The following is a 23,807-nucleotide window of genomic DNA, read 5'->3' on the forward strand; positions in this document are numbered from 1 at the left end:
ATCGTTCTTGTTAGGTGTTTTAACCACAGCAGTGAAAAAACTGACTAAAACAGTGAGGTTATCAAAGGGAAGACTCAGGACACAATTATTTGGAGCAAAATGATAGTTTAAGTTGTAAAAAAAATGCTGATATTGGAAATAAATCCTTCCCAAGTGACATTAAGTTTCCATCTATCTGCACATTCACATGCATATTTGCCTTGCCAAATCCTCACAAAACTTTTAACCCGTAACTAATATTACCAAGAGTTCAATGAAACTTAGGCAAAAGAACTTCCCAAAGGCCACAGAGATATTAAAGAGAAGCAAGATTCAAAACAGAGCATCAGATGCCACTTCTAGTGCTTCTTTCCACCATAACATTTCTTTCTTTGATTGATTAGATAACCAAGAGTTTCTAGTAAGAATGTGTGTTGGATCTGAAATGTTCTAATCAGGACATAGAGAAGGGCTATAAATGAACTTGCCATAAGGGTCAGTGTTATCCTGCTAATGATGCTGTTTTCCACAATTACACAACTTTCCCATGTTCTCTACTGATGCTGAAATACCCCAAGCTTGGTCCAGAATTGTTTAGAATTGTAGTGGCTCAAAGCCTGAAAAGCATTATTGCTTTCTTTGACTGCTGTTCTGAAAATCAGGATGAGTAGGGAAACAGAAGCAAACTGGGACCAAAATCCAGAAGTTCATGGCCCAGGTAAGGCTTCTTCTGTGCTTCAAAACAGCATGTTGTGAGCAAACTGCAAAGAACCTAGACCCACTATCTGCTATTTAGTGCCTTAGTTTTGGGTAGGAGGCTTACTTTAACATTGTTAAACATCTTTTTTACTATAAGAAGCCACTGTAAAACACAACTATTGGGGGAGTTTAGAAGTTCAAATACACATGGAAGACAAAGTTTGTTAGGGAAACTCTTCCAGAGGGAGTAGGGTCATTCTTTCCTAAAGTGGGGAATCTCCTGCTACCAGTCCAAGGCCCGATTCCATATCCACCATCCCCACCTCCCAATGTGAAGCAGAATCATTTTCCTGCTGAGATCTGGGACACTCTTTGGCTTCTGATGGAAACTACTCTCCTCTCAGCCAGATCAACTCTGCCACCTTCTGTGGAGGTAATCCATGGTAGGTCCCCTAACTTTTCTGACCAGTGGACACATTGCCTGCTTGAGCATCCATTCGCCACAGCCACCCTTCCTTTCCAGGGTGTATCCCTGAGGGCTGGGATTGGCCTACTGAGCCTCAGGTATAATGAGCCCTGCCTCTGCCTTTGGCCCACTCCACAGAGCTAAGAGAAGCTGGCTCTGGCCCTGGAGAGTAAGGACTACATATGGTACTATTTTTAGCCACACTGCACCCTTCATCCTATTTCAGAAAAGCCACTCACTCCTGCACCCTGCGTCCTAGGCAAACTCAGGATCTCCCTGGGAAGCTTAGAGAGGTGGTGATCTGGCCCTCTCAGTGGCTAGCTACCCCCTGGCGGGCAGTATTTCTGGCGCCTACTACGCTGGAAGAGGAGGTCGGAGGCGGGACAACTGGTGGGGCTGCCCTCCCGCAGTGACGTCCCCGGGGGCGGAGGGGTGATCAAGTGACTCTGAGCCCTCCTTTCCTCTCTCAGAGCCAGGTCCGTCGGTCCTCGGGAAATGCTACTACCATGATTGCAATTGTCGCGCACGCCTTCGCCAGTCAGACTGCTCTACCACTGTTGCGCCCGGGGTCCAAAGACGCATCACCCAGAGTGGAAACATGCAGCCAGGAGCGGCTCTGCAGGCTGTGCTGCTGGCGGTGCTGCTGGCGGGGCCACGGGGCGTGAAAAGTCGCCTTCTGAGCGGTGAGTGCCTGCGCTGGGGCGAGAGCTCCTGCCGGGACAGTCCGCACCCCAGCAGTCTGCACGGGGTGGGGAAGGAGGCGTTCCCCGCTGCACTCCCTGGCCCAGCCTTCAGAACCTCCTGCTTCCAGAGAGCAATCGCTCCGCAGCTGGGATCGGGACCGGTTCCTGGGGCCATTCAGTGTCCTGGAATGCTGGAAGTCCATTCCCCGCCGAGGGTTACCCTAGTGGGTCTGAGAACTAGGTTGGGTGGGGCAGTGGACGAACCCGCTCAGCGGATGCCCCTCCAGCTCAGCCAGCTCCGCAGAGCACGGCTCTAGAGTTCCTAAAAACCCCACACGGAGCAGGCTCACCAACCCCCTTTACCTCCCACTCGAGAAGGCCTCCACGCAGACGGCGGGGTGGAGATCCTGGATCCGCGGTGCTGTGGGAACCTTGCCAGTTATTCCCGGTCTCCTCTGTGGGGAGGATGGCAGGCTCCAGCAGCTGGAATAGGAGCGCTTAGAGATCGGGAAAGCTGCTTAGTTAGCGTGGGACCAGCCCCGTCTGGCTCCGGGGAATGACTCTCTGTCTGCTTCCTTCCTTGTGTCGTGTCCACAGCAGCCTCGGATTCGGACCCCAGAGGAGGTACAGTGCTCTGCTTTTTGCCTCTTCCAGTTGTTCTGCGTGTGGCGGGAGGGTAGAGGGCGAATACTGGTGCCCTTTTTCTCCTGTGCTGGGCGTCGACGGCTTGGCCAACGGAAGGGAGGAGAAAGAATGGCAACCTCTTCCTCGGGGGTATCCCAGTTTGTGGAACTGATTTAGCCATCTAGGGTTGACTTCAGGATGGGGTGTAGTGCGGGGCAGTCAATGGGGAGAGTAACTGAGTTGAGCTGCTTGGGTTAGGGCTGCAGGAGCTCAGAAGTTGATAGGGGTGGGTAGAAGACCCGCCTACTCTTCCCCTTCCTGCAAATGAGAAAAGAAAGACACTTCCTGAAGGCAGGGGAACCAGATGGGCCCTCCGCCTCTTTCCAGCTCTGGCCCTCTCTGGCACTCACTGCAGGGTTGGGATGTGTGGCCAGGCTGGACCATACAGGAAATTTGATTAAGGTGTTACATTTTCTCTTGACAATCTAGCATGGAAAAAATGAGGGCTGCCAGTAAATTCAACTCCAATTTACAGTTATGCTGGTGGCAAGATTGGGGTGTTCCTAGTGGCTCATTTGCCTTTCATTTGCTGCCTAATTTGGAGCCCCCTTTAAGGAATCATAGAGGCTTGGCTGGCCCAGCCTTCTTTCCAGGCAGTCTGGCTGCTGTCACAGCCTCTCTGAAACACCTGCTTGGTGAAAACATCAATGTCAAAAGAGCCCTTTTAATTTGCTGGTGGACCCGTCCAGTGAGAGCTTCTCTATTTAGCAGCAATAACCAAAAAAAAAGAAGAAGGAGAAGAAGGAGGAGGAGAAGGAGGAGGAAGAGGAGGAAGGAAGGAAGGAAGGAAGGAAGGAAGGAAGGAAGGAAGGAAGGAAAAAAGGAAGGAAGGAAAAGGGGGAAAGTGTAAGACTCTTCTAACTTGTTGCTTTTTGAGAATTTCTTTATAAAAGCAATGAGAGGAGAAATAGAAAATAAAAATTCACTGCAGCTTTCTGAATCATCTTTATGTGCTCTTTTCCATTTAGCACTAATAATGTAGTTAACTGTCTGCAGCCTTTGCCCTGCATTCTGGACAGTATTAGGAATAATGAAAGCTATCTGGCTCTCTGCAGCACTGCAAAACAAGTTGGGGAAACAAGTACATTCCAGAAGGTCTGGGAAGAGGTCCCCAAATAAAATCCTTTACCCCTACTCTGTGGTAGCAATTCATTATACCCACAGTCCACAATTTGGCTCTGTCATTGCAGGGACTACTCTCTTTGTTGAAATGTGGTTTTCATTTTGTATAATTTAGATCCAGAGACATAAGCCATGTTCTCTCCTGGGCTAGGAATTGGCATTTGTTTCTGTATTTTCAGCACCTAGAACAGTGCTAAGCGAAAGGTACACTCAATACATGTTGATTGAACAAAGGAGGATGAATTAAAGAAACAAAAGACAAAAAATTTTAAAACAAACAAATGAGTAATGAAGCTGAGGTTTTGTTGCAGCAAGGCTTCAATCACCCAGACACAAGGAAGGGCAATGTGTGCTAAGGAATAATTTGCTACTTGCTTCTCAGTAGAATTCCATCCATTTGTCTGACGGAGTCTTTAGCCCTTCAGGTGTCAGTTATATGAGACACACTAGTAGACTCCCAAAGCAACCCAAGCCCCGGGTAGAGTGAGGAATGAGCAGTCTAATTGAGAGGTACTGGCTTGACTTTGTAATCAGATCTGGGTCCTGACTTGGACAATACTGATGATAAGCTATGTGACCTTAGTCAGATTACTCAATTTCTCTGAGACTCAATTTTCTCATTTGTAAAATGGCACATAAACAACATCTACATCAGGGTACTATTATGAGGGTTAAATGAGATAAAGTCTATATATAAATGTAAAGCCCTTACCACAGTTGATAGCACACAGGAAAAGTTCAGTAAATCTTAGCTATTGTCTTTAGGTCAGGGAACTGTCAGTAATAGAAAACCCCACAGATATCATGTACTTAGCTTCAGCCCACATCAGAGACCAAGCAAATTAGTTCTGCTGCACGTAGGCAGAAGGTTTCAGGGTAGAGGAGTCCATGTCTGACTTCAGAACAACTCTCTTACCTGAAGGAATCACTCAACAGAGATACTTACTTTATACACTCTCCCCTGAGATTTTCTAAAAGCATAAAATTGTTATTTATAATTCTTAAGCCATAAATCTTCATCAACTTCCCTTAAAAGATAAAAATGTCTGCTTTTCAAGAATCTATAACTGAGCAAACAAAACATGTGTCCTTGCATAATCTGAGCATCAGAGTTTAAATCACCCCAACTCCATGTTGGAAGGAGTATTAATTTTCTCTAAGAACTCTGACATAACCTTCTGATGATAAGTAATCATAATTCTGTCCAGAAGTAGCTCCATTCTGATGCCTCTGAGGCTCCTTGCTCTTGTATACATTTCTGGTACACTGAAACAGGTTGCCTTCTTTTATCTCTAGGGCAGCTGGTTTGCCGGGGAGGGACACAGAGGCCTTGTTATAAAGTCATTTATCTCCATGATGCTTCTCGAAGACTGAACTTTGAGGAAGCCAAAAAAGCCTGCAGGAGGGATGGGGGCCACCTAGTCAGCATCGAATCTGGAGATGAGCAGAGATTGATAGAAAAGTTCATTGAAAACCTCTCAGCATCTGATGGTGATTTCTGGATTGGACTCAGAAGGCATGAAGAGAAGAGAAGCAACAGCACAGCCTGCCAAGACCTTTATGCTTGGACTGATGGCAGCATGTCAAAATTTAGGTAAGTATGTGGAGCTGACTTCTTTGACATAACTCAGAAAAGAGACAGGCTGGATCCACAGTGCCAGATCCTTGGGGAAGTGGAGGAGACCCAGCCAGACAGAGGCCTGCGGGTAGTAACACCTGAAGAGCCATTGACCAGGACAGTGTGGTGAAAGTGGTGAATTTAGCCTTGACTTGGGCCCCATGGATGTCCAAAGAGTTCTACTCAGGTGGGCAAGCCCATCAGCATTATGTCAAGAACACATGATGCTTGAAGTCTTCGCCCTGTCCTTAATATGTAACAGCAAACCTACCCTTCTCCTGATGATTAGAGTCAACTATCCCTTGAAGTCAGTCTGTCCATTTGGCTAGATATCTGGCTATAGCTAGAACTCCCATTAAGAGACTGAAGGTCCATAGAGTTGAAATCCAGAATAGGACGGTGGACTACACAGAACTATGATAATGGTCAGAAAATCAGAACCAAGACATAACTCTACAGATTGGCCAAGAGTGGAACTTTGGGAAGACTACAGTTTGTAGGACCCTCCTAAACCCTCAGCAACGAGACACTGATGCTCTCATACACCCCACCAAGACACTATGACATTGTCATCATCCCTCCCTATACATGCAGTGACATTGTTAAAAATTTTAAAAACATCAAAATTCAGAGACAGACATAGGACTGTAAAATTCCTAACAGAATTAATATATTTTCATGATAGTTTATATAAGTAGTAAACACTAAGGCCCCAAAGGATAGAGAAGCAAAAGACCTGAGCAGATAGTTCACAAAATAGAAAATCTAATTGGTATACAATCATATAAGAAAAAAGTTTAAAGTCATTATTAATTGAAAGTAAAGATTTTAAAAATTACCTGTTACATTTAAAACAGTACGTAGGTAGCATCCATCACAACTCTTTATGCTAGTCATGTTCCTGAACTTCATGTAAGTTCTGAGAGTAGCTCCTCCAATAGCATTATGGACTTCTCTTCCTGAAAGAAAAAGCACTTAAAAGATGATGGTTAGTAGGAAGAGTAGAAGGTTATTACTCTTCACATCACTGTAGCTGGTCCCAAGGTCATGACTGACTTATCAATCTCCCTCCTCTGCTATCCAGTCCAGATTCCCCCACCCTCTGCTGCTGTCAATAACTGACCTTGTGGCATGACTCAAATCCTCATCTCTGAATAGTGTTAGGCCCTAGTTACCTTGCACTTCTCAGGGTGAAGTTAACAGACTTCTCCATTGGCCATCAAAATTGGGCAAGTAAGTACAAAAAGATACCCAAATAGATAACCTAAGAGTCTTCACCCTGTCCATAATATATAATAGCAAACCTACCTCCTCCTGATGATTAGAGTCAGCTACCTCCTGCCAAGAGAATGACATCACTTCTTGCCTGCTTGTTCCTGGACACAAGGACCCCAAATGTCCAAGAGGCAACCAGTGACTCATAGCTCAATGAGACTTACTCTGTCTTCTAGAAGAACTATTCCCCTCTGTAAACTAAGGATCTCTAAACTCCCAAAGCCCAGCATTGCAGAGACAAGAAGTACAAATTCCCTGAGTGAGCCATTATCAATGATGGGACTCCCACTTTCTTCCCTTGGCTCCCAGACCCATGTATTCTACTAGTGGAAGCACAGAAGTTTATAAATCATTGATTTAAAATGTACTTCTTTTTGGATTATGCCCTGCCCCCAAAGTATTGCCTCTAAGCTGATACTTCAGCTAAGTTTTCAACAAGCTATTCTCCATCACTCTATCAAGCTAGCAGCTTCAAGATGGTGCAATATGTGATCTGACAAGTGACTCCCATAGCCAGGTACTTACTTCCACACCTTCTTTGCTATAAAGTAGGAGCCTTTGTCTGATGAGATGTTATTTGGGATCCTGTTTTGATAGATTAAATATTATGTACACCTTTGAATAGTGGTGCTGACTAAGGTTCTTGGGCAGAAAAGGCAAACTCATGCCTAGATTGTGTGTCTGTTCCTACCAAAATGAATCATTGTCCCTTTCAGGGATCCAATGTACTATTCTTGCCACCAGGTGACATGTTGATCACCTCAAGTATTGATGCTATGACAAAGACACAGCATTGTCCTCTGTTGCTGGAAGGCTGGACATTTGGCAGTAGTAGTAGCCAGATCAGTCTTGATTAGTGGGATCCAATCTGTAGAATCTGTGCATAGCCTCCATTCTGCCTCCATTGTTACTATATTTGCATATCTAGTGTGCTAGTACTAGGGTGACTGATAACCAGCTGGCTGGCATTACCTGAATGAGTCATTTGTCTCCTTGGCTGTTCAGTGCCTCTTACATGATAGATGCTCCCTGGTATGCTTTCACGTGTGATAGAAAATTATCATATTTTATGCCCAGTGATATGGATCATTCTATTCAGGAAGTCCTTGTCCCCAGTCTTCCAGTCTTTTTCCCTTTAGATTCTTATCAGCTGACCATGCTGTTTGCTTTTCCCCTGAGTCTTTATGTATTCTAATCTTCCATAACTTCTATTTCCATACAAAGAGGTTAACTAGGTGCATGAACTAAAGCAATGTCCAATGAGAGAGTGTCCCCCTAGCACACTGACTTTCAAGGCCACCTCCAAGTGGAGCTGCAGTTCAGCTGTTGTCCATTTTGGCTTCTTCACTCATACTTAACTGACCTTCTTGAACCAAGCTCAGGCTGCCTGTATTAGCTAGCCATAAGGAACTTCTCATGCACCATAAGTGTGAGCTGAGGCAGAGGCTTTGGAACAACAGTGGTAGATATCATGGCAGTCTGCTCTAACTATTCATATAACACCCCTTTGGTCATAGATATGCCTCTTCCACCTTAAAAAGGATTGATTCTAGCCTACCTGAGTTGTGATAAGATGTGTCTGATAATACCTAGCTCATAATGGGCAGATCAGGCTTCATGGTCTCTTGGTTGGTGGTCCTTGCTTAGTAAAAAAAAAAAAAAAAAGTAGCTGTTGCTTTTCAAAAGGTGACTAGTTCTCGGCTACAGATGATGTGACTTTGCTATAAAACCCTAGGAATCTGCAATGTGATTCTGTCATTAGGGTTGTCATGAATTCTATATGGGAATATGTTTCCCACCACTGGTATTTCAGTACACCTCAAATTCCAGTATTCCACAAAGCAGTACTCCTAGGTGTAAAATATGCTGCCTCTGGAACCCAAAGAGGCCTGCTAAGTATAAAATTTACTTCCTAAAATTATTAATAGTTTGTTCTTTTATTTGAAAGTATGCTCTGGCATTGTCTAGATCACTAGATCCCTCCACATTTTAATGAAGTGGCAAGTTCCTGAATATTCATTCACAGGGTTTATCTCTAACCCTCTGGAGAACATGAGTCTTAATAATACCTCTAGTGTGGTACCTACTTCTTACTTATCTGATCCAACTAGCATAATGTCAGCAATAAAGTGAACCAGTGTGATTTTCTGTAAGATTTCTAGGAAGTTCAGGCCTCTTCATACCATATTACAACAGAGAGTAGGAAAAATCAATGCAGCCTTAGTCAAGACCATACAAGTATACTATTGTCCATTGCCAATAAGCACAAACCATTCCAGATTCTTTCTGATCCAGATGGAAAAGAATGTGTTTACCAGATCTGCATATTAAGTACTGAACGGCATATCAGCCTGCTCTAGCAAAGATGTCACATATGGCACAGCAGCTAAAATCAGGGTTTCACCTTGATTGAGTTTGTGCTATCATTGTGTTAGTCAGCTTTTCATTGCTATGACCAAAATACTGACAAGAACAACTTAGAGGAGGAAAAGTTTATTTGGCTTACAGTTTTAGAGATCTTCATGATTTTTGCATGAGTCAGACTAGTAAATTAAATACAGATATGATGAGGAACATCACACTGCATTCTCTAGGTCTTTAAGGAGGGCACCATTTTCTGCCATCTTCCCTGGATTAAAGATATGGTTGTTGATTTAGTAACTCAGGTGGGAGGGGTGGGAAGGAGTGCAGTTTCAAAGGCTTCTACTTCATCTGCTCCACTATGATAGCCTAAGGAACCAACATGGAACCATACCAACTACCAATATGTCTATTCAATTCATATATGAGGAGACCGGGACAATGACTACGGGCTGGGTCCTTCTGTGAGCTGACCTCTATTAATACCTGGTCCCAATATGTTCCCACTCCAAATGGGTAATAGCACTTCAAGTCTGAATACCAGTGTCAACTTATACCTTGTGTCAAACAGTTCTTTGTAATATTTGGATATACTCCTCTCTCCCAGCGTATGGTTATTTAAGTAAATGGCCAGAGGTTCCTTTGGGGAAAGAACAGGGGAAATTATTATCACATGTGCCTGCCATGGTACTTCAGAGTCCTTCTTCCCTGGAACCTGGCCTTTCCCTCTATCAGTTAGTTATGAGTTTGAAAACTGACTCAAATCCAAAAATTACATTCAGGTATAATATTCCATGTCTCCCTGAAATGAAATAATGTAAAAAGGCTAGTAGGGAGTATCAAAGGGTTTGGAAAAGAGGATGGAGGTAACTAATGAGGCGCAAAGCCTAGCTCCTGACAGGGGCCCCAGCTGTCCAGCATAATGTCTAAGGAATACTTACTGCAAGCTTATCTATTGTTCAGGAAATTCAAGTAGAGCAAAAGGACCTTCCTTCCTTCCTTCCTTCCTTCTCTTAGCTGTCTCTTTACTCAGGAGGGACTCTGACAAGAGCCAGGCAGAGCAGCAGTGTCTGGCTAAATAGTCTGAGCACCAGGACAAGAACCCAGCCCTGAAGGGAAGCAGCTCAGGTGTGATCAGGCAGACTACAAAGCCCAGCCCTGAGTTAATACCTGAGATGGGTGCTTCAGATTTAGACTCTCAATGCTATCCAAGTCTTTAACCTGGCACCCACATATCCAACTGGGTGGCAGCACCATTTAATTCCAGGTTTTACTGGATAACTGCTAATGCACCCCTTCAGGGGTCTAGGAAGGCAAAGAGAAAACATCTGGTAGTGGAGGCTGAAAAGCTTACAAGCCTTATCACATGGAAATGATGTAAAAACTGAAAAAGACCAAATGGTCCTTCTTCCCATGTCTCTACCCCTTACCTTACTTAACAGCCTCTATATTTTGGAGGGTCATACAGTGATGGCTAATGAAAAGCAAAAAAAAAAAAAAAAGATGGAAACAGAGCAAGTTTTGGATGAGACATATTTTGCCTCTTCTCAATGCGTATGATCTCTTAAAAAAGGGAAACAAAACAAAAAGCAAAAAGCAAAAAAGAAATGAGCAGCCCTGCTAGCTGCCTTTTCTCATAATTCCTTTGCAGACATCATATGGTAATAGATTCCTCCGTGCAAAGAGGTTGTGGCAAATGTCAGATGATTGATTGTGATGTCCATATTAGAAAGTATGTGGCTCTGTTTATTGGCAGTGTTTCAATCCCTCCTCTCTGTGTATTATGTTCTGAAGCCAAGTATCATGTTAGTGTCCCAGTGGAACTTGATAGGAAAACAAAGGCTTGGAAGTCTTGGGGTATGTTTCTCCACTTGCCTCTATTGTTTATTCCTTTCCTACAGGAACTGGTATGTGGATGAGCCTTCCTGTGGTAGTGAAGTCTGTGTAGTCATGTACCATCAGCCTTCAGCACCTGCTGGCATTGGGGGCCCCTACAAGTTCCAGTGGAATGATGACCGATGCAACATGAAGAACAACTTTATTTGCAAATATTTTGATGGTAATGAATGCTCTCCCAAGTGGAATTCTCAACCTCCTCTCTTATTTCATAAGCAGCTGCTTGTACCAAGAATTTGGTATGTGGTCACTAAGAATGCTTATCACAAATGCCAGCAATGATAAACTTCAGGAATTCTTGTAAAGAGATATGTAATGATACTTCCTCACTGAGTAATAATTCTAGGAAAGGAAAGGTTATCAGATGCTAAGAGAATGGATGAAAAGAAGAAAGAATATATTTCATGTGTGATAAAGCAAGATTTATGAGAACATCCAGAAAGAAAAAAGTTCTCTCTCTGGACAAACAAAAATTCTTACTCATTCTACATGCACAGTTGGCTGTAGGAGCTTGGAATAAGCTGACCATTGCTCCTACAAATCTTCTAACAGCTATGTGAGATTATTTTCTCAGAATTTAAAGAAACACACTAATAACCAGAGGAGGCAGAAGATAAAATACACCAATTTTACTGGCACCAGGAAAAAATAGCAGGCACACTGATGATCAAGTTTAAATTCCCCAGGCTACCCACTGTCTATATGTCTTGCAAACTAAACTTGCATTTGCTTCTAGATCTTTAAGAGTTTCAAATTGGCTATAAATCCAGTCTCACCCTGCTGAGGTTTCCCAGACTCCTTTATTAAAACTGACATAGATCTAAACTTGAACTGATTCTTGATCTATCCCTGAAGTTTCTCACCTCCCTGAAGCCAAATTCTTGGCCCCAGTTCTGCATTCTTTCCTGACAGGAGTAGAGTGACTTGTTAGTTATATCTAGTTTGGGACTAAGAATCCTGTCATTTAAATTTTTTTAAATTGGACTATGCTCCGGGGGTAACTTTTGCTGCTAAAAGATATATTTCCTTCTTCATCTCTTAGACAAATTCTTTTATACAGTGACCATACCAAGATTCTCCCTACCATACTGAGTTGTCTCAGGCTGGGAGGTTTTAAAGAACTAGACTGGCTTATCAAGGTCACCTTCAAAGATCAGTGAAAGGAAAACACTTGTTACAAACTGGCTTTCCATTATTCCTATTAATTCTATTATATTAACTCCATGGCTAAACATTTTTACTTTTTAAACATTTTTTGAAATGTGAGATTTTGAAATTTGCTTTAATATTCTTTTATTTTTTAGCTTGGTTCCTTTCTTTAAAAAATCATATTCATCATTACTTTTGCTATTGCTCATATTAGTTAGACTGAGTTCTGTCCAGAAAAATATGGCATACACAAAGATTTTACTAGGAGAGTAAAGTAAAAAGGATATTTGCAGAAGTGGTAGGCAAAGAGCAGGAGATGGTAAAGTACCCAGAGACTAACTACAATGGGAAGCTCTTACCACTCCTAGGCCTAAAAGGGCAAAAGGAGAGAATCTTTTAACAGAATCCAGAAAAGGCTTGAGGTCATAAAAAAAGAATCCACTCAACAGAAATGGTAACCACAAAATACAATTATTGTAAAATTATGCTGATAAGCAGGGGACCATGAAGAATAAATACTGTGACCTCTCTCTCCTACCTTCTGATCTCCTGCTTTGCCTCCCACTGGTTATGTCTAATAAGAAAGCAAAGGATTCCCAGTGAAACAGTCCATAGAGATCAGCCCAGATCAGAATGAATCCAATAGTGGGAGATAGGCACATGGCAAAGAACTAACACATTGCCTTTATGTGGCCTCCCATCCTCAGCATAAGTTCATATTATTCAGTATGCTGAAAAAAGAGTGGACAAGATCAGTCTCAGTTCTCACCATTCTAACACCTCTCCCCATCCTATCCTAATGCCTTTCTGCTAGTTTAGTTCCCCAAGAGACTTAACTGTTGTTTCCTGTGTGTAGAACACATTTTCCCTCTCCCTTTGAATTTGTTTTCACCTTTCATGTTCAGGTTAAGCAGCAGTGTCTGGCTAAATAGTCTGAGCATCAGGGCAAGAACCCAGACGCTCAGACTATTTAGAACTTACTAAACAACTAAGTAACACAAGTCATAACAACAAAGTAAAACAAGTGATACTGGATTGGGTTACAGACCATGATGATAATGATGATGATGGTGACGGTGATGATGACAATTTTCTATAAATGATAATATTAGGACAATTGGCAGAATGTGCATATGATTAGATAATAGTATTATATCAATGTTATCTTGGTTTTGATCAATGGATTGTGATATAGTATAAAAGAATGCCTCTCTCCCCTTTAAATATAAATTGAAGTTGTTAAGAGTGGAGGGATACTTGGGGCTGAGGATGTGGCTCAAGCGATAGCGCGCTGGCCTGGCATGCGTGCGGCCCGGGTTCGATCCTCAGCACCACATACAAACAAAGATGTTGTGTCCGCCGAAAACTAAAAAATAAATATTAAAAATTCTCTTAAAAAAAAGAGTAGAGGGATACCATGTCTGAAACTTTCTTTTTGGAAAAAAGTTACATATTTGTATATATATAAATATATGTATATTATAAATTCAGCATCTATGTATATATATAGATATATATAGATATAAGCATATAGAGATAGGTAGATGATTGATACAGATAATAATTAAGCAAATGAAATATAATAAAATAATAAGGTGAAAGATATATGAGAATTTCTTGTACTATTCTTATAAATTTACATAAATCTGAAATTATTTCAAAATAATTTCCTTGGAGAAGCTTTCCAGGACCCCTCAAGGTTAGGTGATCCTCCTGTGAGAACCAGAGCACCACAGTACTTTCACTTCCCGTTTCCAGGTTTGTCCCTTTCACTATATGCTTACAAGAAGTCTGGAAATATACTTGTCTAGCCAACTGATGAACTAGGGGAAGATCACTTCTGTGGTTCCCAAAAGATGACATTCTGTCCTATCATGCCACAATAGCAAGAGACTGGGTCAGTTATCATCTCTAAAACTAGGGTTGAGAATGTGGCCATATGGCATGCAAGCCAGACCTGAATATTTGATTATTCCAGGAATACAGTAAAGGCACAGGGATATTCAGGGAAAACTAGAGAGAAACCATTCAAGGTATAGCAGATGCACTACTCAGATGTATGGCAGATGCATGGCATCGAGGTGCCATGTTTACTGCAATTTTGCACAGTAGACTGAATTATGGAGGAACAACAATACGAATAGATCATTAAATGTCACTGAATATACTATGCATTTCAATGTAATATCATGAAATTAACATGAATTAATATTCTCCTATATGTCCATATTTTATGGCCATCTTGTCAAATATAAGCTCCTTTGAGGGCCAGGATTATTTCTCATTTGCTGTTGCATGGCACAGTTATATCTCCTTACTATTTTAACTTTTATTTGAATTTATTAATTTTTATTTGAATTGGTTGAAATTCCAGTTTAGCAACTTATTGGTTATGAAATTTGGGCAAGTTATTTAATCTCCCTGACTTTTGGTTTCCTCATGTAGAAAAACCAAAAACCTGACTCCCTCGTCAGGTCATTATCGAGATTGAGCTTGTTCTTATAAAACATTTAGAATAGTTTCTATCATTTGTAGACATTATATAAGTGAGTTTTAAAATAAATATATTTGCTTCACCTCTATGTACACACACTTATAGGAAGATGATTAAAAACTTCTGTCCTTTCTGAATGAAACTTCAGAATAAGCTTGCCATCTGAGCCTTAGGAATGTGAATTCTAAAGTTTTGCCCCTAAGAACCCTGTCACTATCAACTCCAGGGCATCTAAATAGCCTAAGTGACTCATTGTCAATACAACAGTTCAGTCAGAAGCCAAAACATTTGACATAGGTTGTCTGTGCAACCTCACTTTCCCCAAGCTCTTGGAACTATTTAAAATAATTCAAGGCCAATCACCAGTTTTTGATTTGGGGCTAGCCAGTCCCTCAACCACTTTTATTGCTTGGAAATCAGTGCTTGTTGCTCTCTGAAACATCTGCAATATGAGTTGCTAAAATGTCTTGGATTGCTGTAAAATAATTCAGGAGTGTAAGTATGGAAGTAGGGCTTTCTGTTGAAATCAGATGAGCTATACGTTGATAGAAGCAGAAGCTACATCACAGCACACAGGGATTCATCATACAGACTTTCTACTTTGGTGTATATTTAGAAATTCTCATATTTAAAGTTTTTGAATAGTTTTCTTTTTTAAGAAAAAACACCTAAGTAAAGCTGGGGAAGGCTAGTCTTTATGCAGAAGCAATTCTTTTGATTTAATGAACCTAGTCCTGGTATCTGATAACAGAAAATAATCTGATTACAATAAAGTTTATTGGAAATGGTTGCTATACTCTAGCTGATTTTATTCAGATGGCAGGAAAGTTTTGTTATTATTTTCATTTTTATTTCTGCAGAGAAACCAACTGCTCCTTCCACAAGACCTGGAGGTAAGGCTGTCATTTGAGATTTGAGTTAACTCAGCCCCTCTTCATTGAGTTAGAATCAGTTCTTTAGACCAGATTATTCGACAGAAGATGCTGGTGTTAACCCAGACAATTTGGATGCACCACATCCAGCTATGATGAGTCCATTATTCTCACTCTTTGGTATTGTCTCTTTCAAAACTGAAGAACAACAGTAGCAAATTCAGTTTGAGATATTATTTATTATTATTGACAATAGGAAGGGAATTATTTAATTTAATGAGACAAGAAATGAGCCAAACAGAATGGTCTTAGCAGAGAGTCACTGGCCCTTCCTCTCGGCACCTCACTCCTCCATGTGGCTATTAAGCCAGCTGCCTGTCACTTGTTTTACTGCCTGACCCTCACCTAACGACAGTAAAATTTATATCTTTACTTTGCTATGTATATAAGTGTCGATGGCCAGGTTGCTACTGCTATTTAGCATCTCACTTTACACATGGTAGGACCTCAGAGAATATCTGCATTAAAGTTCCTTTTTCCAAGTTCTCAAGTCCATGTGTCTCTCTCCAGGTGAAAGAATAGAGCCAGCAACACCCACAATTCCAGAGGAAACACAGAAAGAAGATGCCAAAGAAACATTTAAAGAAAGTAAAGGTATGTACAGAGTTCACTTGGGGAAAACAGACAATGAGACTCTCTTGATTGCTTTACTATATGGTTATATTCCCTATTTTGTTCTTTCCCACAGCTCCTTAAAAATGGAATTAGACCGTTATCTGTGACTTTGCCAAAACTGTATTTAAGGTTAGGTTTCATCAGTGAAATATGCAAATAGAGCTATCATAAGACAATTGAGGAGATCAGACTAGTCAGGAAGTAAAAGACCTGCAGGAGGACAAAGCCCCTTGGTCTTAGGCTAGAGGTGGGATAGGGCTGGGACTGAGAGAATGGATGCAGAGACAGAAGAGCGGAAAGACCTGCACCACAATGCATAACACCTGTGATGAATAGCCATCTGTGAAATAGAGGAAATGGACCAAAACATTTTTAAAAGATCATAAAAGGTAAAAGAAAATGGAGTGATAAATTGGCGTGCTAATGGACTTTCAACCTCACCCTCACACTGAGTTTCAAGAAGAAAATCTGGGTTTTTGATACTGGGCAACTTTAAAAAAAAAACACTTAAGTTCTCTGTGCTTCAGTGTAATCATTTGCATAATAGAAGTAATAATATTTTTCTTAGCTACCTGGGAACATTACTGTGTCCATAAAATGAAATAGAATGTTGCAGTTCTGACACTAACCATCTGAGTTGGCACAGACTCCCCCCACCCCCCACAGCTTAAAGGCACAGTCCATAACTGCCCTCACTTCAAACATTACCCACAAGTTTAGGGATCCTCAGGTCACACCTCTTCTGACCAATTGGCTACAGTTCCAAGGGTGCCTACAACCCTCTCTCAAGTTCAAAAATTCATTAAGACAACTCACAGAACTCAGGAAAACACTGTACATACTTAGGCATTTTATTACTTAGGATACAGCCAAAGAAAAGAACATGGGGTGAGGTCTAAAGGAGTTCTAATTGGGCCCTTCCATGTTCTCTCCCAGTGAAATCAGAATGTATCATCCTCCTCCTGGCATACTGATGTATACAGGAAGCTCCACTGATCTTTGGTGTCCAGGGGGTTTACAGGAGTTTCATTGGTTACTTAGGTGGGGTAGATCTTATCACCAGTCATGTGGTGTGACTCAGTCTCCAAAGGAGGTCAGGCTGATGTCATCAGGCTCAGAGCCCCCACCCAAAAATCACTTGTCCAGTTTTCTTGTGTGGCCAGCCCCCCACAGATACCTGCCACCACTGTCTTGGACAGGTCCTTACAATAAACTCTAGTACCATCCAAGATGCTCATGAATAACGAAGTCAATTCTATTACTTGGGAAATTCAAGTATTTAGACCCTCCCTCCCAGGAACCAGGGGCATTTTTTTTTTATGATACAACAAACGTAATATGTGATAGAAAAAAAATAAAATGCTATGCAAAGGTGTGTGGCATTTTTATTGCTCTTTGATATTACAGTGGTACTTAAAGAGGATTTTTGGAGTATTTTGGTTTTGGTTTTTGATGGTTGTCAGGTTTGCAGCTTCACAGGGGGAAAAAAACAGTAATAGACACTGGATGGCTGGAAACTTAGATCAGTGGGAGCAGGAAGGAAGTTAGTCTAAAATTCTTGCTTCCTCACAAAACCTTATTGTTGGTTCTAAGTCTTAAAGGACTAAAAGGTACAGAAAAGAAGACCTCTAAGAGAATTTCACAGTCACTGCTCATGAACCCAACTGAAGCCAGTTGGTCTTAGTTAGAAATGTTGGGAAGCATTTAAGTCTAATTTGTGTACTCTGTGAACTTCTGTTTTGCAATAATGACCCCAGGACTTTTGACTGGATTCTTTTTTGCTTCCTCTCCCCAACCCCTACACTGGGAACTACCATGGCTGCTCTCAGAGGCCAAGGCATCAATACTGCACCCATAGTCTCTGCTTTGCTACGAAGGACAAGGGAAGAAAGAATATCTTTTCTCCAAAAAATAATCTCTTTGAATTATAAAAAGTACCCTTTTGGTATTTGCAAGACTCAAAAAATTAAAATTATTTTCATTATTATTACTTAGGGTAAAAGGACAGGTAGAAAATATTTAATGAGGGGCTGGGGATGTGGCTCAAGCGGTAGCGTGCTCGCCTGGCATGCGTGCGGCCCGGGTTCGATCCTCAGCACCACATACAAACAAAGATGTGTGTCTGCTGAAAACTAAAAAATAAATATTAAAAAAATTCTCTCTCTCTCTCTCTCTCTCTCTCTCTCTCTCTCTCTCTCTCTCTAAAAAAAGAAATATTTAATGAAACTAGAAGATGCTTTACTAACTGGGCAATTCTACATCTACCTCCTAGGAATGTGCTCTCTGGAATACCCTGTATTTGGTTAGGCCTTTTTAAAAAATTTTTTAAATATATTTTTTAGTTGTCAATAGATACAATACCTTTATTTTATTTATTTTTATGTGGTGCTGAGGATCGAACCCAGCGCCTCATACATGCTAGGCAAGCACTCTACCACTGAGCCACAACCCCAGCCCCTTGATGATACCTTTTGAAGCCAGGTTTGAAGCACACACACATGCCAAAAAAAAAAAAAAATCACCAATGCTGATAGTGTGCTATTTTTCTTTTCAGAAGCTTCCTTGAATCTTGCCTACATCCTAATCCCCAGCATTCCCCTTCTCCTCCTCCTTGTGGTCACCACAGTCATATGTTGGGTTTGGATCTACAGAAGGAGGCAAGTAAAACCTTCTTTATGTAAACCTTTGTGTCCTCTGCCATTGTGAATATTTGGATATTGCCCTGTTTACTTCATTAAAAGTCACAGAAGCCCCAAGAGAATGGACACTGTAGATTGGAGAGTAAATTATCTGGCAGGCTCAGAGTATTCAGAGATTAAGAGAGTGATATTACATTCTTTATTTTGGAGTATGTGGAAGATTTTAAACAATTTGAAAAGTGAAACTATGTTATTCACTTCCTGTGTACCCACATATCACCCAGCAAAAGTGTTCTCACAAATATAGGTCCTGGTTCCAAAAGTGTGTTGAGTAAGGAATGACTGGTAGGCCATGTGAAGAATGACTGTTCCCAAGCATTCTGGTAAGCCTCTGAAACAGAGCCACTTCGTTCAGAATGAAAGAGCCAAATTCCTTTTAACTGACTTTTAAAAAATTGATTGCATAGGAGTAGATTGGTTCAAAACACTAGATAGTATAGATAACCTCTGTTTTCAGGCAGGATCAGTGTCCCTATTTTTTAGGCACACAGAATTGTTCTCAGTTACCTTTTCATTTCCCAGGATCATGGTATTCATAGAAGGCTAGTATTCCCATTTACGATAGAAAAAGGTTCAATTTAAGTTTTGGCTTCCTTTGATGACCAATCTGAAACTAATTAGTAAGATTCTGATGAACAACTTTTCAACTTCCTTAAGGGCTTATTACAAGCATCAAAGCAATGAATACATGCAGAGTGGGCATCTGATAAGTACTCAAAAATGTCAGCCATTATTCTGATCGTTTTTATCTAAAAGTAGAATTCAGTTCAAAAATTACAAATATATTTTTCAACTGCTTACTCTGCAGTTGATTCTTCATTTCCCTTCTTTATCTATGTAGCACCTCGCCAGGATTTGGGAATAGTAACTCATGCTTGAGTCTATCTCTCCAAGGGTTTTTAACCTTTCTTTGTGCCATAGACCCCTGTAGCAGTCTGGTGAAGCCTGTGGCCCTTTTCCCAGAACAAAATTTTTAAATGCATAAAATTTACATTGGGTTGCAAAGGAAACAATTAGACTTTTATATTGTTTAGCAAAAATATTTCCAAAAATGAATACATGACACAGCATTTTCATGTGCTTTTTATTAATTGCTCTTTATTTAGTGATGGGTATAATTATTATAATTTTGAAGTTGAGATGAAGCAACTGTGATAACTGTGATATGATATGAAAATAGTTATGATTCCTGATGTTGATCAAGTCAAAGATATTTTTAATTCTACTCTGGTTTATTAACTATATTCATCATGGAAGGCCATGCTATGTTTCACTTATAGATGAGTTTTGAAAAGAGTGACATTTTTTGCCCATCAAATTCTATCCCTGGACCCTCCCAGGACTCTGGGTGCCCAGGATAGAAACCTGTGTCCCACTCTCTGGCCTCAGTGAATGACATATACATAATTGCTTTGAACTTAACACTTTCCTGGTTTGTCCTCCTCCCTCCCCAAAGCCCTGGCCTGTAGGTTTTGGTAAGTAAGAAGTACACTTTGAGGAACCACCAGGGTATACTTCCTCCTGCTTTCAGGAAGCTCAGAGATGTTCTCAGGGGAGCACCTCAATTGCCTGGTTTCAAATACTCAACCCTGTTTCTCCCCCTCCCAGGACACGGGAACAGGCAGACCCTAGCATAAAAGGAAAACACAACATCTGGCCCTCTCCTCACCAAGAACACAGCCCAGACCTAGAGGTTTACAACGTCATAAGAAAACAAAGTGAAGCCGATTTAGCTGAGCCCCGTCCAGACCTGAAGAACATTTCATTCCGGGTGTGTTCAGGAGAAGCCACTCCTGACAACATGTCTTGTGACTATGACAACATAGCTGTGAACCCTTCAGAAAGCGGGTTTGTGACTATGGCAAGTGTGGAAAGTGGATTTGTAACCAATGACATTTATGAGTTCTCCCCTGACCAAATGGGGAGGGGCAAGGAATGCAGATGGGTAGAAAATGAAATATATGGTTACTAGGACACATGAAAAAAAAATTTGAACTGATAAGAATGGAAAATATGTAAGAAGAAAATTCTCCTATTTTCTATAAAGGGAAGTACTCAGAATGTCTATGAAAATGCTCAGATCAGGTCCTGGGGGTGAGCATGTGATCCCCACTAACCCCTGTTGGGTTCCCAAGTTCTGGCTTTATCCCTTGTCCCAGTCTCTTTCTCACCCAGCTGGACCTTATGAAAAAGCACCTTGGGGGCTGGGATTGTGGCTCAGAGGTGGAGCGCTTGCCTAGCGTGTGTGAGGCACTGGGTTTGATTCTCAGCACCACATATAAACAATTAAGTAAAATAATAAAGGTCCATCAATAACTAATAAAAATATTTTTTAAAAAGCACCTTGGCACATAGTGGTGTCCCAATAAATGTCAGTCGACTGTCAGTTAAAGAAACAGTACATTAACTGACAAAAATGGAGCTTGTAGCTGTAGAACATGGGGAGCCCACCTCTAGGTTCTGTTTTCCTTGCTCTATACAGCAGCACACATAATCACAAAGAGACAGACTACAGCATCTTTTCAAAGCCCAAGTATAGTAGCCCCAGGCTGGCCTGCCCATCAGCAATTTTCATATCTTTTTCTTTCCTCAAAGAATGAAATCAAATAAAAAGCAGGAAACAGAATGTTAGTCAGTCTGTGTCTACAGCCCTTCCTCTGCATGTGGCCTCAGGGGACCTTTTTTTTTTTTTTCTCCTGAGATCTAAACTTAGAAATGTTCAACTTGGAAATACTTTAGAAACTAAAAATGAAATTTGTGTCTGTGCTTCTAAACTTATTTGTGCTCCCAGCCCTGATAATACACGTTGTCTTATTTGCACATTCATTTTACTATAGCATCAACATATTACTAAGATTGATAATAATCCTACTTTTTTTGGTGGGAGGGGGGGACATGACTATATGACTACTTCAAATACTTTTGGTCTCAAATCCAGAGAGAAGTTCCTGGATTTGAGACCAAAGGCCTGATACCAGTCATGTAATTTAGTAAGTCATATACACTTCAAAAATCTGAAAGCCATTATTTAAATCACCAGCAACCTCCCTCTATCAACTTAATAATCTTATCATTTTAACCATTTCCCTCTTAGGAATTATTTTTAATAGTCTAGCAATTATGTCTCATATATGGAGCCCCAAACTAGACAATTAACTAGTCTGGATCAGCAGTATCAAATGCAGTGAATGGTAACCGCTGCCCAACTATCTGCCCTAGTGAGTCAGAGAACAGGGTGGATAACAAAAATATTATTTCTGTCTGTTCTGGAAGTGTGTTTTGTGGAGTTACAACATTTGAAGCAAAAGCAGTGAGCAGCATGCGGTCTGAAGGACTAATTCATTGCTCTAAAATATCCAAATTCCCACTTTGCCTCATACAGGTTACTCTAAAACCTGTCTCTTTATCCTCTACTGTGTCCCCACTATCCCCTGCTACAAGGCTGCAAACTCCATGAGGATAGCAACTCTACCTGCCCCTCTGCATTCTACTTGTTGCAACCTATGACAGCACCTTGCAGAGTATGCAACCAATGTTTGTTGAATAGATAGATGCACAATGATTCTTTCAGACTGATGTGAAATTGTCTAAATATTTCAGATTAAAAATTTGTAGGACCTGTTTTTTACATGCCTCCTAGGTGGAGGAGGTAAATGAACAATTTTAGTTTGAAAAGACCTCCTGCTACCTAAGAAGGAGGAAGCATAGCCACTAGGAACTAGAAGCTACTGAATTATGTTAACAACTTATTTTAATTATGTCACAAAACTTGAAATGAAGAGCCTTTTTTTTAATACCAGTGGTACTAGGGATTAAACAGAGGTGTTCAACCACTGAGCCACATCCCCAGCCCTTTTTGTATTTTATTTAGAGACAGGGTCTTGCTGAGTTATTTAGGGCCTCGTGAAGAGCCATTCTCAACCTATAAAGGCAATCAGATTATGAGCAGAGCAGGCCCTTTGCTCTTTAGCATCTTCCCTTTATCATTAGTGTGTTATCTCTGTCAGGACCCACAGATCTCTTCTACCTGTTTACACACAGTAAGTCTTAGCCTATATTTTAATTATTCACTTCCTTTTTTCTTCTTCACATGTACAAGTTTATATTTATCCAACTCCATTTCTACCTCTAATAATTGCACTTCACTTATGTAACAAACATCTTCTAACTCTTAAGTGTTTGCTGTGTTCAAATTGAACAACAGCTTATTCATTAAGCCAGGATTATTTAAAAATTTAATAAGCCTGTATCATCATTTAAAATGGTAATTCCCCTAGGGCTGAGGTAGCTTGCCTAGCATGCACAAGATCCTGAACTTGATCCCCAACACCACAAAAATAAATAAATAAGTAAAACAAAATAGCAGTTCCTGACCTTTTTCCTCCATTGTGACAAACATGTCAGATGAATTGTATGTATGAGATAACCCCTGTGATCTGTCTACTCCACAAGTATTTCCTGAATACCCACCATGTGCCTTGTACTAGAATGTGGCCCACAGCTGGATTTATGGCTGAGGTTTGGAGAATCTAGTTATATGTTATATACATTGCCAAATGTGGTAGCTGTGAGGCTCTTTTTTTCTCTTATACTATATTCACTCATTCATTTATTTGAAAAATTTTAAACATATCTACTTTTTGTGGGGAGACATGCTAGGTATTAGACATATAGCAATAAGTAATATGGATTGACTCCAATTTATAGGGCTTATATTCTAGAGGGGAAAAGAAATATATCAGACACGAGTGAAAGATAATTTTCTATAATTTGTTTTTTTAATTATTTGCAGCTCTTTCTATTTGCCCTTTTCTTTCCCTTCCCTTCCTTTCTGTTCCTGAATAGTTACGTCCTAAAGCCAACATGAGAGAAAGTTAGGCATCTGTATCTTGGGGATGGAGAGAACTTGGTGGCTCAGATGGGATGTCAGGCCCAAGCAGGATGAGGAAGGAAGGTTTGCAGAGGGCAGACTGGGTGCCTGTGTGGCCTGAGCAGGTAAGGAGGCCATCCACACAGGGGAGGGGACAACAGCAACAATGGGAGACTGGCTGCACACAGGGATTGATTTAAAAAGTAAGCAGACTTAAGATAATGACATCTAGGCTTCTCACTATTACAGAAGGGGGCTACAGATA

At 41.0% G+C, this 23,807-nt stretch overlaps 1 protein-coding gene across 3 annotated transcripts; it reads left to right on the forward strand.

Moving 5' to 3' along the window:
• The first annotated feature begins 1,629 nt into the window (after positions 1–1,629).
• Layn (layilin) lies at positions 1,630–21,131 on the forward strand. Of its 3 annotated transcripts, none has more exons than XM_026392578.2 (8): positions 1,630–1,827; positions 2,425–2,451; positions 4,930–5,227; positions 10,789–10,946; positions 15,287–15,319; positions 15,869–15,952; positions 18,528–18,630; positions 20,281–21,131. In XM_026392578.2, the coding sequence occupies exons 1-8, from the start codon at positions 1,743–1,745 to the stop codon at positions 20,642–20,644; spliced, it is 1,152 nt and encodes a 383-aa protein (XP_026248363.1). In that variant the 5' UTR covers positions 1,630–1,742; the 3' UTR covers positions 20,645–21,131. The 3 variants fall into 3 exon arrangements, with proteins under 3 accessions (XP_026248363.1, XP_026248364.1, XP_026248365.1); XM_026392579.2 differs by having other exon boundaries at positions 2,428–2,451; XM_026392580.2 differs by lacking the exon at positions 2,425–2,451.
• The last annotated feature ends 2,676 nt before the right edge of the window (positions 21,132–23,807 follow it).

This window comes from Urocitellus parryii, chromosome 4, assembly GCF_045843805.1.
Source record: "Urocitellus parryii isolate mUroPar1 chromosome 4, mUroPar1.hap1, whole genome shotgun sequence".
Classification (NCBI taxonomy): Eukaryota; Metazoa; Chordata; class Mammalia; order Rodentia; family Sciuridae; genus Urocitellus; species Urocitellus parryii.